At 51.4% G+C, this 16,500-nt stretch overlaps 1 protein-coding gene across 1 annotated transcript in view; it reads right to left on the bottom strand.

The window, feature by feature from the left end:
* Nucleotides 1-4,573: 4,573 nt before the first annotated feature.
* ITGA11 (integrin subunit alpha 11) overlaps nt 4,574-16,500 on the bottom strand; it is a 43,909-nt gene continuing 31,982 nt past the window's right edge. The window contains exons 17-30 of the mRNA XM_062642582.1: nt 15,710-15,852; nt 14,780-14,890; nt 14,479-14,564; nt 12,929-13,136; nt 11,294-11,392; nt 9,990-10,066; nt 8,996-9,085; nt 7,805-7,895; nt 7,587-7,700; nt 6,798-6,884; nt 6,502-6,612; nt 6,018-6,113; nt 5,745-5,858; nt 4,574-5,531 (exon numbers count right to left, since the gene is read on the bottom strand). Of these exons, the coding sequence (XP_062498566.1) occupies nt 5,460-5,531; nt 5,745-5,858; nt 6,018-6,113; nt 6,502-6,612; nt 6,798-6,884; nt 7,587-7,700; nt 7,805-7,895; nt 8,996-9,085; nt 9,990-10,066; nt 11,294-11,392; nt 12,929-13,136; nt 14,479-14,564; nt 14,780-14,890; nt 15,710-15,852 (1,499 nt within the window). The 3' untranslated portion in view covers nt 4,574-5,459. The remainder of the gene's footprint in view (nt 5,532-5,744; nt 5,859-6,017; nt 6,114-6,501; nt 6,613-6,797; nt 6,885-7,586; nt 7,701-7,804; nt 7,896-8,995; nt 9,086-9,989; nt 10,067-11,293; nt 11,393-12,928; nt 13,137-14,478; nt 14,565-14,779; nt 14,891-15,709; nt 15,853-16,500) is intronic.

The following is a 16,500-nucleotide window of genomic DNA, read 5'->3' on the forward strand; positions in this document are numbered from 1 at the left end:
GAGATCACGAGCACGGGCTCTTGTGTCTCCTTCCAGGGAAAAGCTTTACAAATACCATGTCTTCTAAGCCGTGAACTTACTCTGCTCCTAAATGAGAAACATGTCTGTCACTTGTGTCTCAGGTACACTCAGAACCCCGTGACTCTCAGCTGAACATGAGACAGAATGGCAAGGCCAAATTCAGCCACCCAGGGCCTTAATGCAACAAGTGGATGGTGTGAAATGGTTGGGAAGGTGTTTGTGTTACTGTAAATTGCAACCCTAAAGGTCTTCCTCCTGCTGTATGCACCTGAAGCCATCAGGAAAGCTGCAGGTTTGTATTTGCTCAGTGTTTACGGTGGTGATTTTTAGCCTGGCTGTTGGAAGTGCAAAAAATCCAATGTTTAAGTGCCCGTGGCTCATCGTGAGATGTGGGGAATGCTTTTAGTGTCTCATTTGGCGCTGCATCTCTTAGTACTAAAGCTTTGAACCCAAAACTCAGGCAACTTGGGTGCCCATAGCACATGGTTGTTATTTAGCTGTGTCCTGGGTTCAGCAGTAGCAGTTATTTTCCTCCTCCTCGGTAGCTGGTGCAGCGCTGTGTTTTTGGCTTTGAGCCTGGGAACAACACTGATAACCCCAATGGTTTTAGTTGTTGCTCAGTAATGTTTACTCTGGTCAAGGACTTTTCAGTCTCATGCTCTGCCAGGGAGGAGGGGAAGCCAGGAGGAAGCAGAGGCAGGATGCCTGACCCAAATTAACCAAAGAGGTATTCCATACCAGAGCACCCCATGGCCAGTATAGAAACTGGGGGGGGGGTACCTGGAAGGGACCGATTGCTGCTTGGGTCGGGCTGGGTATCGGTTCGCGGGTGCTGAGCAATTACGTTGTGCATCACTTGTGCTTGTTATTTTTTCCTTTTCACCTTTTAGTTTCCTATTCTCTCCCCTTGTTATTCCCCTTAGCATTGTTATTACTGGTTTTGTGTTATACCTCAGTTACTGGACTGCTCTTATCTCAACCCATGGGGTTTACATTCTTTCCATTCTCCACCCCATCCCTCTGGAACTGGGGGTGAATATGGTGGGGAGGGAGCAAGGGGCTGCGTGGGTGTGGGTTACCCTCTGGGATTAAACCATGACAGTTGCTTGGAGCTGACTCAGTTGAAATTAACCAGTATATAAATTGTATGTATTACAGGAAAAATGCGTCTGTTCTGTGTGTGCCACATGCTTCAGACAGAGCCCTGATGCCTTGCTGCTGCTTTTTACACTTGTGAAATGGGAAGATTGAGATGAGCTCTTAGGCAGAAGCTCTTCCCTGTGAGGGTGCTGAGGCGCTGGCACAGGGTGCCCAGAGAAGCTGTGGCTGCCCCATCCCTGGCAGTGCTCAAGGGCAGGTTGGACACAGGGGGTTGAAGCAAGCTGCTCTAGAGGAAGGGGTCCCTGCCAGTGGCAGGGGTTGGAGCTGGAGGAGATTTAAGCTCCCTTCCAACCCAAACCAGGGATTGTATGATTTATAATTCATGATATGCATGTTAAAAATGACTTGGTTTTTCTGATGTAGGGGAATATGGGGAAGGAGGGGATAGGGCTGAGCACCCAACACGACTTGTACTGCTTGCTGCATGACAAAGGTTGTGTTGAGGTGCTGTGTTGCTGATGAAGGCAGTATTTCCTTGCACTGTCGTTGTAACTCAGGACCTGGTTTTGGCACGGATACTCTCAGTGGTGTGTTCTTGCGAAATGCCCGTATAAAACCATTCCTGGAACAAACATGCATGCTTGAAATACCTGTTGGCAATAATAAGGTGAAGGAAGCTGCTCCTCCCCGAATTCTGCCTTTTTAATAGGAAAAAGATGTTACACCAGATGATCATGTGGAAAAGCTGTGTCTCCATGCCTTGCTGAACCTTGTTCTTACCCTTTCCCACTTTATTTCTGCGTTGCAGGGTACGTGCTGAGGTTCTGCTTTGTCCATGCTGCTCCTGGGATGATTTCTGTATGTGAAGACCTGAAAAGATACGATGCTGTTACCCAGAAGCAGCACTCACACTTCTTGTCAGTAGGTTGCAAAGCACTTCACAAAGACGGGGAGTGTCTCTGCTATGGACAGGAGCTGATGTTAAAGCTGCTCCTGCCTCAAGTGCGGTCCCTGCTCTTCATCCCGGTTCCTGATGAAGACAGGTCCCTGCTTGCCTGCAGCCCTGGGAGGTGGTGTCATGGACGTGCTGTTCTGCTGCCTTCACTATGGCAGTGAGAGCTCTTGGCCAAAGGACAGGAAAAAACGCCATTGGGTGCCTGTTCCTGCATGCCTGTGGATGAGCAGAGTCTAGCTCAGTTCTCGGTGTCCCGGGACCTTCCTTCTCCTTAGTATGGAAATTCCTCTTTCAGGCATTAAAAGCTGAAGGAGTGTGTTTGTTCTTTGTGGACTTATTTAAAGCTCTGGGTAAAATGGCCTACAAACCCCACAGGTGCTCCTTTCACTGGGAAAAGGGGTCAGAGCATCCCCTCTGCCAGGGATGATGTGTGTATGTGCCTATAGGGCCGGGTCTGTTACTTACAGAGCTGGCTTGGTGCAGGGAGATGATGTTGGAGAGCAAACAGGCTTTATAAATACCCCTTGCCGAGGCCAGCCTGTGCTTGAGGGAATGCTGAGCAAATCCTCATCCCTGCTTGCCAGTATCTCGGTCCCTCTGTCCAGAGGGATGCAAAAAGGGCAGCGCCACCGCACACAGAGGGAGCTGCAGCTGCCATTAAAAATGCTCATATCATTGGGTCAGCTCTGCTTAAATTGTGGTCCTTAAGTAGTGGAGAGAGCCCTCGGATGTCCTGGCATCGTGCAGCTGCATGAAGAGCTGAGTTTTTCACTTATTCCATAGACTTCTGCCTCTCCGTGGAGGGAAATGCTGCTTGGCCCTACCATAGAGCCTCAGTGTCAGCAAGCAGGGTTAGCAAAGAAAACCACTGGTTGAAAACAGATCACTTGTTGAGTCTGTGAACTGAAATAAAGCTCAGCTGCTTTGGCTGCGCTGATTGGAGTTAAATTGGTGCAAGCTGCTGGTGTGAGTGGCTTTAACCAAGTTCTCAGTAATTACAAACCCTCTTTATGTTTTTGGAGCAGCACTGATGCTTTGACACCCGTCAGCCCACAGCAGGGGACAGGCACTGGGCAAAACCACTGCTGCAGGCCCTGGATGCTGCTGGGCAGGAGGTATGTGGATATGGACAGTATAGACCTATATGTGTGTGTATATATATATATATGTATATATAGAGACACAAACACACATATACCTGTCTTATATACAGCTATGCTTTATATACACACAAATATGTAAGAATATGCACACACATATATATTTTTATACATATATATGTGTGCATACATATATATATACACACGTATATTTTTATATATATGTGTGTGTGTGCACACATATGCAGAGAGATCTTGGCTGGTGCAGGGTCCTCTCTGACCACAGCTTCCTATATTTAGAGGCTGGAGATGCTCTCTCATATACACACACACTTACTGATACACATTTGCCACACACCTATATACACGTACACATATACATAGCTACATGTTCACACACAAACACATATATGTGAACACACACAAGCTGTTGCACTGTCTTGTCTGTAAGCCTGGTTCCCCCAAACTGAAGCGTGTATATATATATCTATTTTAGATATATATGTGTATATGTGTGTGTGTATATATATATATACACATACACACATAGGCATCTATTTCTATATATATATGGAGAGAATACATAATAAATACATACACACAGGCATGTATTTAAGCCCTCACATGTGGCTTTGGTTCTGGAAGGCAGCAGGAGGCCACCCAGCACCCCCATGTCCTTGGAGGCTGATGGATCCTGCCCAGACCTTGCTGATCATCAGCTCTTTTCCTTGCTGAAGGTCAGCCCCAAGGGCTGAGATGCTTCTGGCCAAAGCCTTGAAGGAAACACACACACACACACGCAGTTGTTTGTTTCCTGGCAATAGAAGGTTGGAAGGACGCCACTGTTATCCTTGTGCATCCTTCTCTGCGCTTCCAACAGTGGTCAGGGAATTGGGTGAGCGTGAAGAGAGGGAAGAAATACACTGGGGAAATGTGGTCTCTTTAGAGCCATGGGAGTCCTGGCAGTGTCAGCATTGCCCTGGATTCATGGAGCACCAAGCACCCACCCTGGTACCCACCCTGGTGTTTCAGCTCTCCGGCATAGCCCTGCACCCCAGCCAGGCCCCCTGGGCAGCCGAGATCCAAATCAGCTGGAAACTCCCAACATGAACAATTCCCATTGAAGGTGAGGATCCAGCAAGGAAAAATCAGAGGGTGTTTAGTTCCCCCCTGTGTATACACTGCCTGGGGCTGATGCGGGAGCACACCTTCCTCCTCGCTTATCCCACCTGACAGCATCCCTTTATAGGCTGGAAAAACCTTGCATCCCACAGAGGATAAGTGAAGGAGCAAGCCTGAGCCCCATCCTGATCCACTGCATCCCAGAGGGGTGTAAGCATCCTAATTCCCAGCCATAGAACTGGATAAGCACAGAAGGGAAGCAGAGACTCTCCACTCATTAAAATACTGTATTTGAATCCTTACAAAAGACTGGGTCAGGATTTAACACAGTTCATTACCCTCCGCTGGCCCATACGCTGCTTTCTGGGCACCCATAAAATTAACGTTAGCATAAATAATCCTGTTTGTTAGGCAAAAAGACAGATTTTTGTCAATCCATCAGCACCGATCCTCCCGTGACCCCCCCGCTATGTACAGCTATAATACACGAGTGGGCCCGTGCTGGCCACGAGCTCTCCCAAACTGCTCCCTTGGAGGGGTTTGCTACAAACTGCTCTTTGGGTTTAGTTACAAAAGAACTGGATTTGGGTTTTCTCCTTTGTTTAAGCAGGTAAATGGGTCTGGAATGAGTATGTACAGCTGGGCACGGGAGAGCTGCGTTAAGGTGCTTTAATTTGCTATCATTTGTATTCAGTGCATTAAGAAGGCAAATTAAAATCTCCGCCTAATCGCTCTGGTTAAGGAACGCAGCGCAGTTTGGGAGCTGTGGCCAGCAAAGCCCAGGGCTCTTACTACAGCCCAGCCATGGGGATGAGCAATCCCCATTAGTTAAGGCTATTAAAGGTATTTGCAGCCCCGAGGTTTGCCCCAAGTGATGGGCACGGTCGTTTCAGTGGCCCCTCGGTCCCCACGCCGCTGCCACCTCGTTGCAAACCCAGCTTGAAGCTCCTCTCGCGTCAGGGTTTTGGTCTGTGTCAGGCTTTGGTTTGGCTTCGATTCGGGGCTGTTTGGGTGGTTTCACACCAAGGGCTGTGCTCGCAGCTCGATGCAAACCCAAGTTCAGCACCCGAATCCCTCGGCATCGAGGTGAACCTCTGCTCCACAACCAGCGAGGGGCTGGGAAGGGGCATGGAGGGGATGAGCTGGTGGCTCTGGCAGCATCATTCCAGCCCCTGGGTGCTGCACTCCCGCTCTGCCGCCCGCCTGCGGCTCCCGCTTTTAAAGAATCCAAGCTGCAGGAATCAAAGAGAAACAGAGGGAAACCCCCCCATTACTTCAGCTGGGGGCTCTTCTCTTTCAGTGGGATATTGACGGGAGGTTTAGACCCTGACTATAAATAATATGGAGGCAGGAAGAGGGTCGGTTTTGGCTCATGGACACAGAGCTGTGGGGCCAGGGGGTCCCTCCGCACATGGGGGTCTCCGCTGAGCTTAAGGGCTGCTCACCTTCCAGAGCGCGAGGACAAGCAGGGCCAGGAGCAGGAGCCCTCCGAAGGTGCTCCCCAGGATGATCCAGATGGGGATCTGTGATTCCTCAGGCTTGGAGATCTCAAACGTTATCTGCAGGGAGAGAACATCACGCTACACTGCTGCGGGGTGCAAGAGCAGGAGTGGAGAGGGTCGGGGATGGTACAGAATGATGATGGGGATGCTGAACATCAGAACAGGGCGTTGCAGCATTCCCAGTGCTCCCAATGGATCCCTATGTGACCGTCCTACCTGGCGGCTGGGATCCTCCTCCCGGAAGATGAAGGGGCTCCCGAAGCGTCGCTGGAGAGCAGCGTTCATGGTGAGCTTCAGTGACTTGAACTTCAGCTGCGCAAAGAGATGCTGGATGTGAGCATGAGACACGGGAGAGGACCCAGCGCCCCATCTGGGTGTCACATCCGTGCTGGGATGCTGCCTGCTGCATCAGTGCGAAGGATGATGTGGGTCAAGGAGCGTGGTTAAATTACAGCAAAGAGGACTGATTGGGATTAAACACCACACACGGAGGTGCTGCGCGGGGTGATGGATGCACATCCCCATAGAATAAGTGGTCGTGGAGGACACAAAACATCCCACACATGGCTGGGCTCCTGGAGAGGGGGGGAAGGCAATCATAGGAGGGGGAAAACCCCAACCAAAACATGGGGTTTTGTGGTGCAAGGGGTCCTTTGGGGGATTTCTCCTCAAAAGCCACATCTGCCTGGGGAGGGCTTACTGCTTTCAGAGACTTCATCCACAGGTTGCCACGCAAGTGCAAGCTCAGCTCCTCGTTGGGGGCTAATTTCACATTGCAGTCGATGGAGACGACGTCGGAGTTGCTGTGGTTCTGGAAGGGGAGAAGGTTGGGATGTGGGAGAAGGGGATGAAAACCCTTTGGGCTACCCCCCGGCACTCACTGAGGGGAGCGGGAGCTGAATCCCATGGGATGTCCCTGTCCTGGGCGATTTCGCTGTGGTTTGGGGGCATCAGGGCTCAGCCCAGGGCTGGGATCAGGCCCATTGAGGTACGCACCAAGTGAGGGGTGCGGGTCAGGTCCTCCATGCCCGGTGTCCTCTGGTAGTCAGTGGTGTTTCCCCACGTGTTGCAGGTCGTGTTTTCCTGTAGGAAAAGCCAATGGGTTCCAAGCATGGGGATGGGGACCACAGCAGCTACCTCCCTGCATCCTGCTCCACGCACCCATCCTGGGCTTTGCTGGTGGTGGGCTCACTGCACCATGCAGTCCCAGCACAAAAGGAGCCCATCCAGCATCCTACTGCAAGTAATTCCCATGCTTTGTGCCTGGTACTGATCCCCATTCTGGATGCCAGCCTGTGAGCTGGGCTGACACTGGGGGCTCTGGCAGTGCTGCAATACAAAACACCCCCACTGAGGCCAAATCCATCCATAAACACAGCATCTCTATTCCAGGCTCTTTCCATCACCAGCACGTGAATCCCACATGGTGGCAGGAGGCTTGGGGTGCCCTGGGGTCTGCTCCTAGCCCTCTGTTAGGTTGCTCAAGCCTGCAGTCCATCCCAGGCACGGCTGATGCTTTCAAGACCCTCAAGAATTCATTGCATTGGGTGCAGGTCTAGCTCAGGGAAATACTTGGATTCAACCCTTTGGCTGCTACCATTTTCCATGTTTCCAGCCAAATGCATGCAAATGGAGAAGCCCAAGCAGGAGCCAAGGCTGCCTGTGCGAGGTGTGAGCATGGGGAGGAGGGTTGCAGAAGGATGAGGTGACCCATGGGGTGTCCCCATCGCCACCTGGAGCAGAAGGGACCTACATGGGCTTAAATGGGGTGAAGCCCCCTCCTACCTGGTCCACCAGGAATTCAGTCAGGAGCAGGAGGCGGTTGCCCACCCGGGTGGCCACGGGGATGGTGAGCTTGATGGTCACCCCCTCCACAGGGAAGAAGCCCAGGTTCTGCAGCTGCGAGGACAGGGATGTGATGGGGTGCCAGCATCCCATGGGATTGGGATGAGCAGGGGGACCATGGCACGTCCAGCGCCTGGGGTTGAAACCCTCCGCCTTACCTTGAAGGTGCAATGGAAGGGGGGACCGATGCTGTCGTACCTCTCCAGGGAGCTGTTGGACCTGATTTCGTAGTAGTCCAGGCTCGATGCTCTGTCGTGACAAAGGACCACGAGTCGTGAGGTGAGCTTGGAACAAAGCAGCCCTGCCCCAGCTGCCCCCAGCCCCTCTGCAGGGAGGTTCCCTAAGGAAGGGGTCTTGTGGCCCCTTTTTGGATGGAAACCGTGGTCTGGCTCCACTGTGAGCAGAAAACATGCGTTTTCCTGCTGGTTCTGCACGATTCCCCTCTCTTGGTAGATCTTTTCTCTCCTTTTTAATAGACCAGAGATGCCCAAGGGCCTGGTCGGAGGTGTGAATGTTGTGTAAATCAGGGGAGGTAAAACACCTCTCTGTTTAGCAGCTGGAAAGGAGGGAAGGGAGCCAGGAGCATCATCGGATGGGTGCCCATCTGGAGCACGTGTGATGAGATGCTGCTCACCAGTGTCCTGACAAGGTGCACAAATCCCCCCCAGACTGTTTTCTCCCCAAATTTGATTTGATTTTATCCTCCCATGAGGGTGATGCTGATATTTATTAAATTGACCCCCCCCACTCCCCATAAATCTTAACTATTAAAGTGGTTTTATTCTCAGTGCCCCATTGCCTGTAGTGTAAAAAATAACTAACAGCAGGTCTCCCAAATCTGCTCAGATTTACAGCAAAGCAGTGCCAGGAATGTGCTTCTGGGATCCGTGGGTCTTACTTATAATCAGGCTAATAAATCTGTGCCTTAGCTCCTGCTCTCCTTGGACTGAGGATGCTCTGCTTTAGTTACTGCTGATGCCCAAATCCTTCCCCACATATCCCTAAAGCGGGATGGCTCCTGGCCCAGACACTGGTTCCTAACACATGTTATGAACATTATTACCTACAATAAGTACTTTTTCCCCCTTAAATTAATTGCCCTCACACCTATTTAATAACACTTGTGCATTTAGAAGTTATGGCAGCACAGCACCGCATTGCTCACGGATGGTGACCCACTGAGCAGGATGCCCCTGGTTTTCTGGTTCCTTCAGCCCCTTTTCTAAACAAATCCCCCCAAATTAAAGCTCTGCTTGCACTGGGCTCTGGTTGAACACAGCTCCCACGGGCCCACACTGGTTTTCCCAAAGGATGCCCCCATGAGCTCCGTTCCCATTCCAAACACACACCTGGTGAAGAGCAGGTCGGCTTCGTACTTCAGGTGGAAATTCAGGAGGGCAAAGTTGTCCTCCTTGGTGCTCTCCTTCTCCTCACTGTCACTGAAACAGCAGCAGAGCAAAGGGGGGTGAGGCAGGAGCTGGCTCCACTCTGATGGATTCTGGGGGGATCATAGGAAGCAGGTGGGGAAGGGCTGAACTTTGCTTTGTGGCTGAAGCGTATCCTAGAACCACGGCATGGTTTGGGTTAGAAGGGACCTTAAAGCCCATCCAGCTCCAACCCCTGCCACGGGCAGGGACCCCTTCCACTATAGTTGCATGCTATATATAGACATATAATAGAATATAGAATACATAATATATAATAATATATGATATTTTATATATATACACACATATATATGTATATATACATATATATACACACATGCACATCCATGTATATATATGTATCATGGCTTAGATATATAATATATAATATATGAGATATAATGTATAATAGATAATAGATCATTATATATGGTATTTTATATATATACCCATATATATGTATATATAAATACATACATATACACACACATGCACATCCATGTATATATATGTATCATGGCTTAGATATATAATATATATGATAGATGATAGATGATAATATATAGTAGATAATAGATGATAGATAATTATAAATGATATTTTATATATATACACCCATATATATGTATATATACATACATATACACACACATGCACATCCATTATATATATGTATCATGGCTTAGATATATAATAGATGATAGATGATAGATAATATATAGTAGATGATAGATAATTATATATGGTATTTTTAATATATATATATATGTGTGTGTGTGTGTGTGTGTATCATGGCTATTTCCTGAATAAAGCCCCCAGCATCACCTCTGGCTATGGAAGAAGGAAACCCAGTGCCGGCATGCAACATCCTGCGATGACCTTGCAAGCACATGCAAGAGAGAAAGCAACCATGAACCTGTTGGCCACCAAGTAGATCTCCAAGCTTTGAAGGAAAACGGACTTGCTGAACTCAAAATCCAGGCGAAAAGCGACCTGTGGAGATTGGGGAAAACATGAGGGAAGGGAAGAAACACCCAAGGACCAGCTAGGAGCGGTGTGGGAGCTCTGTGGATGGGAGCATCCCCCCGATCCCAGCGGGAGGAAAGAAGAGGGCTTGCAGGCTTTGCTCTCAGCTGCACACACTGCAGTGTGTCCCCCTGAGACTGGAGGAGCGAGCATCCCCCTCTTTGGATGCGAAACACTGCGGCGAGAGGCCGCTCGCTCCCACCCGCATGGGGAAAGGCCAAGCACAATAAAACGTGATGGATGGATGTCCCATCTGCGAGGGCTGCGGCGCTGACCTCACGCTGTCTGGGGCTGTGCAGCTGAGTGCGGTATTAAAGCTCCCGCTGCTCTTTAGGCCAGGTTTCCATTTCCAGCTTGTCTTTGTTTTGGCAGGACCTGGGCCACCTGATGCCACGCAGATGCATTCTCAGCCCCCGTAGGTCACGGGGAGTCGGGGCTGCTGGGCTCTTTGGACAGCCACAGGCATCTGAGAGGGATTTTTTGGGAGCTTGAGGTGCCTGGAACTCATCCGTGTTATCAGGCTTCTGACAAGGAAAGGCTTCACACAGACATGGGGCGGGGGGGGAGAAAGATTTTCCCTTCATATTCCACTTGCATTGGCTGCTTTTCCCAAGGGGGTGCAGGACCAAATGGGATTTCACACAAAGCCCCAGTGACTGACTGGCATCTTCCCCCTTTCCCTTGCCCACCTTAACGCTGCGTGTAATGCTTGCAAAGGGGTTTATGGCACATAAAAGTGATGCTCACTGGACCTGGGCTTACTCTAAGTGTTAGGAATTACTGTAAGGAGGATGCTACCAGCCCGAGGGGGCTTGGAGAAGGGTCCAGAAGGACCCTGAGGAAAACCTCTCATGCAGGGAATAGTGCCTCATCCTGTGAGGAAGGAGCTCTGGGAAGTCACCATCAGTGGTCTGAAACCAGCATTACATTGCTCCAAAGGACTGAGTCAAATCATTTGACTTGGAGGAGCTGGGTTGGATTTTGGAGCTCTCCCACCATCAAGGCAGCATCCTACCCATCCTGGCTTCCCTAATGTGCCTTTCCCACACCCACAATGGAGAGAGAAAGGGCAGAAACCAACCATTTATCCTTAAAAATCCTATTCAAAGCCCCCCGCCAGCCCAAAGGTGGATGGATACAGCCCTGCAGCCATGCCAGGGCTCTTGTTCCATGGGCAGGAGGGAAGAGCTTTACCTTGGCCTTGGCTCGGAAGAAGGGGTAGCTCACGTTGCACATTTTCTTGTTGGGGTTCTTGTCCTCAGTCATGCAGTCGATGTTGATGTCTGTGTCATCCTAAATGGGACATGCAGTGTCAACGATACCGGCCCATGACCATAAAGAAGCAGCGAACACACACCCATGGGGCCCAAAACAGGCTTTAATATTTGGGAAAAGCAACAAAACCAACCAACCCCATGGGATCCTTCCCCCCCAGCTGCATTTCTAGGGCCATTCCTGGAGAGGGGCACTTCTAGCAGGCAACTTCCATCTTTCCCATTTAAAGCCTCTTTAGACATTTAACAACAGCAGCGAATGAATGAACCTGATTCTTCTGGGCACTGTCATTGGGAAGAAGAGTATTTTCTGTGAGAGAGACGAGTCCCAGGGAAGCATCAAGGACAACAAGAGCCATTGTTCTGCATGGCCACCAGCTGAGCACTAATACTGACTTTCCTGGTCCCAACAGCTATGGTCCTGCTGCTTGAACACCTCCCAGCCAGGCTGGGGGAGCTCCTGCCCCTCACAAAGCCCAAGCACAGGCTGGGGTGGGATGGGAAAACAACCGGGCTCTGTCTCAAGCTGTAACAACCCTACAAGAGGCTGGAACCTGGTTGTATGCAGAGTCCCATCCCCACTGAGAGATGAGCAGACCCTCCAAGGGTCTTAGTTTAAGGTGCTGCCACCAGACACGTCAACCCAGGAGCTGAAGCACCAGCCTCAGGGAAATGCCTTGGCGATCACCAGTGACAGCCCGGAACTTTCTGCCTCATCTGCTGACATTATGGGCTGCTTCACTGGGTCTCTGTAGAGCCTCTGACACAAACACCCATCCCTTCCAGCTGGCAACTCCCTTATTTATGAGGAGCCGCAGCCAGGACCCCGTGAGCAGCGATGCTTCCATTGGCAGCTACAGTGATTTCCTGCAACCACTTCTGCACGGAGCTTTCTGCTCCGGAGCATCACCGGAACGTTCCCCCCTCCCGTCACTTGGAATCATCTTCCCAAAAATGCATTCTGTGGCAACGTGCCCCATAATTTTCCCTTGGCACGGCTCGCAATAACAACAAAGGCAGGCGACGGGATGTGCGGGTGGGAGTGAAGTCACTGGGGGATGAGGGAGGGCTCAGCAGCATCAGCATATTTCCCAAACCTAGCTGGGAAAAGGGAGGGGGAATCTTGGTTAGGGTGAGAACGGGACGTGATGGGCTTATGCAGGTGACACCCATAGAGAGGCGGCATCACCCGGCTCGATGCTGAGCTGTGGCCGTACTGCCGTTATCATCCCATCCTTCCAGCAGTTCTATCTCAGCTGCAGAACTTCCCCCTGACAGGAACTTGGCCACGTGCAGGGAGCATTTTTAATGTATTGGAGTAGAAAAACGAAGAGGGAATCATCCCATGGGGGTCTGACCTTCTCACTGAAAACCCAAGCGCTTTTGAAGGTCCAAACCAAAGGGCTGCAGCGTGCTCAGGACCGAAGCCCATAAACAGGTCTGATTTACGAGGGACGGAGGCAGTTCTGGGCTCTGGTTTGGGACACAGCTTTCTCATCCGGCCGGGATGAGGAGCGCCTCTGGAAAGCCCTGGCTCTGCCCCCGGCAGCCTCACCTTGGGGATCAAGCTGGCGAACTGGAGGTTCCTGGAGAAGGAGATGTTGAGGACCGTGCTGTAGGCGTTCTCCCCTCGGTTCTCCAGCGCCGCCTCCACCGCCACCCTCCTCCTGCTGCTCTCGATGACGAAGACGGAGGTGTCGAAGGAGAGGGTGAAGGCCGAGCAGTCCGGCGGTGCCCTCCGCAGGGCGCGCCTGCAGTATTCCCTGTGGGAGGAGGGAGGCAAATCCCAGCCCCGGGGTGCTGATGGGCACGGCTGGGTAGGATGCTGCAAGGAAATCCCTGCTCTCCCTCCGTTATTCCATGGAAAGAGGAATCCACAAGCTCCTCCCTTGGACCATTGCTTTGGCTTATCTCAGAGCCGGTGAGGAGCTCTGAATGCAGCTGGGGTGTCAGGAAAAGAGATCCCGTACCATCAGCAAAAGGTTTCAGCCTGGTTGAGATCGCTCTCCCACTGAGGTTGCCATCACAGACTCTGCAATGGCAGCAGCAGCTGCTTTTGCAGGCTGGAGGGGTGTTTGGGTATTGGTTTTTTATATATATATATATCTTTATGGGTTTTATACATATCTATTTTTATATATATACACACATATATGTGTATATATGTTCATATATATTTTTATGATATATGTATTTATTATATACGTATATTTATCTATAAAAAATTAAGAGGGAAAGCATAGGATGCTGTCATTGTCAGAGCCACTTTCTGCCTCCCATCGCAGAGCAACCAGGATGCCCGTTTGAAGGAACAGCTCTGTTGCTACAAGTCACCCCCAAAGTGGTTTTCTTGGCAGAAATCACCCCCGTGCTGGCTGCTCTTGAAGGACATGATCCAGTTCCTACTGATGCTGTGGGGAAAATTCCATGGGCTTCAGGAGGAGCCAAATTAAAGGTCTGGCACCCTGGTAAGCTACCGAATCTGCCCATGGTTGTCTGTAGGAGTCCAGCCACTAAGATCCATGCATAATCCCTACCTGCAACTCCTGCAGAGCAGCCCAACAAGGGCTGGACACCCTCCTGGTTGAGCCCTGTGGGTCATAGCCTCAGGACCTCCTATAAGGCTCAGCCAAGGCTTTACAGGAGACACAGAGCAACAAATGCTGAATTATGGGGTACAAGTAACCCCCAGGTAGCAGCAGTGGTCATGAGCTTGGTGCAGAGCCCAGTGCTGTCAATAGGAGGTGGATGTTCAGGCTCCTGTGCTGCTCGATAACCTTTAAGAGCTCTTTAAGCAATGAGATGTAGTGTATAATTATTTCTGCTGTGTGAGTCAAGCCTGTAATTGCCAAGTGGGCAATGGCAGCCTTGCGTTTATCCCCCTGTTATTTACTGACTTGTCTCCATGGGGCTCATCACCATGGCATCAAATATCAGTAGTTTTGTGGATTCCTTGGAAAACCACCAATTCCTTCCAGGCAGCGAGCAGGCAGAGGAATACCTCGTGGTGGTGTTGGAAGAAGGACCAGTTGTGGTGCCCAAGTCTATGGAGCATGGGTTGTGTGTGATAACGCTTTGGGAGGATGCTATGAGCGACCTACTCACATGGCACTGGGCACATCGCTTTTGGCATCCAGGACCAGGTCAGGGACACAGTGCTCATCCTCATTGCACCCGTTCCAGAAAGGGACCTGAATGGGACAACAAGGGCCGGTCAGTGATGATTTGAGCTCCAGTTTGTACTCCAAGGAGAAGGGCCATGGGTTGTGATCCCAGGCTGGAGTGAACGTCCAACACTTGTTATCACAAGGGGGATAAATCTGAGATATTGAAGATGAATCAGAGATAAAACTTCTGACCAACTGCCTGATAAAAGGCACCCTGGGAGCTCAGTGCTGCTACCCACCAAGACCCTGAGCGAGGTGGGCCAGCCATCATCCAGCATGGGGCCATTTTCAAGCTGCTCAAGCTCATAATCAATGGAGAAGGTCACCGGCTTCACGTAGTCAGCTGTGTCCTGCAACAGACAGAAAGCATCACTGAAAAGGACAGGGCTCCTGCTGCTCTCTGAGCCCTCCCCATGCATTGCCGCAGCTGCACGGGGTGCAGTTGGATGCTCTGAAGTGAGATGTTTCTTGGGATAAATCACAAGCTCCATCCCGAGCTCCAGACTTGAATTCCCCAGGAGTTCACGGCAGTTCAGGCCGGGGCTTGGGGCTGGGCCAGTCTGGCAGCTCAGCCTTCCCTGGCCAAGGAATATGCTCATCATTCACTGGGAATGTCTGATTTTGGCCAGGTTTGTGCATCAGCTGCTCCTTGCGAGTGATGCAGAGGTTTTGCCGGCTCTGGCACCCAGGGAAAGGGACCCTGGTGGTTAGAGGACTGCAGGGAGCGAGAACACTGAGGGCTTGCATGCAGGCATTTGTTTCCCAATGGAATAAGAAGGAGTTTTCATTGGAGAACCAGCCTGCCTCGGGAGTCAGGAGTTCATGGCCTCCCCGAGGGCATGGCTAGTTGCTTACGGCAAGGAGCACAGCACAAGCTGGGTCTGCAATGAAATCAGCGCCTGGGGACCCAGCGGCTCCATCCCTGACCACATCAAATGGTTGGACTTGATGATATTGCAGGTCTTTTCCAACCTTGTTAATTCTATGATTCTATGAAACCCAGTGTGAAGGAATCCAGGCTGGGAGATGATGCTCATTTCCAGCCCCATGAAGCCAAAGGCTCCTCTAACCATCTCCCAGAGCATCGCTGCTTTGCACAAGCTGAAGAGCATCCTTGCTTGGTCGGTTGCAGAGGAGGAGACCCTGTCCTTGTCCTCCATCGCACTCACCAGGACGTGGAACCGGAGCCTGTCACAGTGCTCCTGCCCCGCGAGCAGCACCAGCTCCTTCTGCGTGTGCCGCTCCCCGCTCTCGTCCAGGTGAGCCCGCGGCGTGTACCTGCGCTCGTCGATGGTGGTGTTGTACTGCAGCGCTGCGAGGAAGGAGAGCAGTGCCATCAGCACCTCACGGTGCCACCAGCACCTCACGGTGCCACCAGCACCACACCGTGCCATCAGCACCTCACAGTGCCATCAGCAGTGCCATCAGCACCTCACAGTGCCATCAGCACCACACGGTGCCATCAGCACCTCACAGTGCCATCAGCACCACACGGTGCCATCAGCACCACACGGTGCCACCAGCAGTGCCATCAGCACCTCACAGTGCCATCAGCACCACACGGTGCCACCAGCACCTCACAGTGCCACCAGCACCTCGCTGTGCCATCAGCACCACACGGTGCCACCAGCACCACACCGTGCCATCAGCACCTCACAGTGCCACCAGCACCTCGCTGTGCCATCAGCACCACACGGTGCCACCAGCACCACACCGTGCCATCAGCACCACACATTGCCACCAGCACCTCACAGTGCCATCAGCACCACAGGGTGACATCAGCACCACACAGTGCCATCACAGTGGCATCAGCACAACACAGTGCCATCAGCACCACACAGTGCCATCACAGTGCCACCAGCACCACATGGTGCCATCAGCAGTGCCATCAGCACCACACAGTGCCATCACAGTGCCATCAGCACAACACGGTGCCATCAGCAGTGCCATCAGCACCACA

The sequence above is a fragment of the Pezoporus occidentalis genome, unplaced genomic scaffold (assembly GCF_034315485.1).
Source record: "Pezoporus occidentalis ecotype Australia unplaced genomic scaffold, CSIRO_AGI_Poc_V1 ctg72, whole genome shotgun sequence".
Taxonomy (NCBI): domain Eukaryota; kingdom Metazoa; phylum Chordata; class Aves; order Psittaciformes; family Psittacidae; genus Pezoporus; species Pezoporus occidentalis.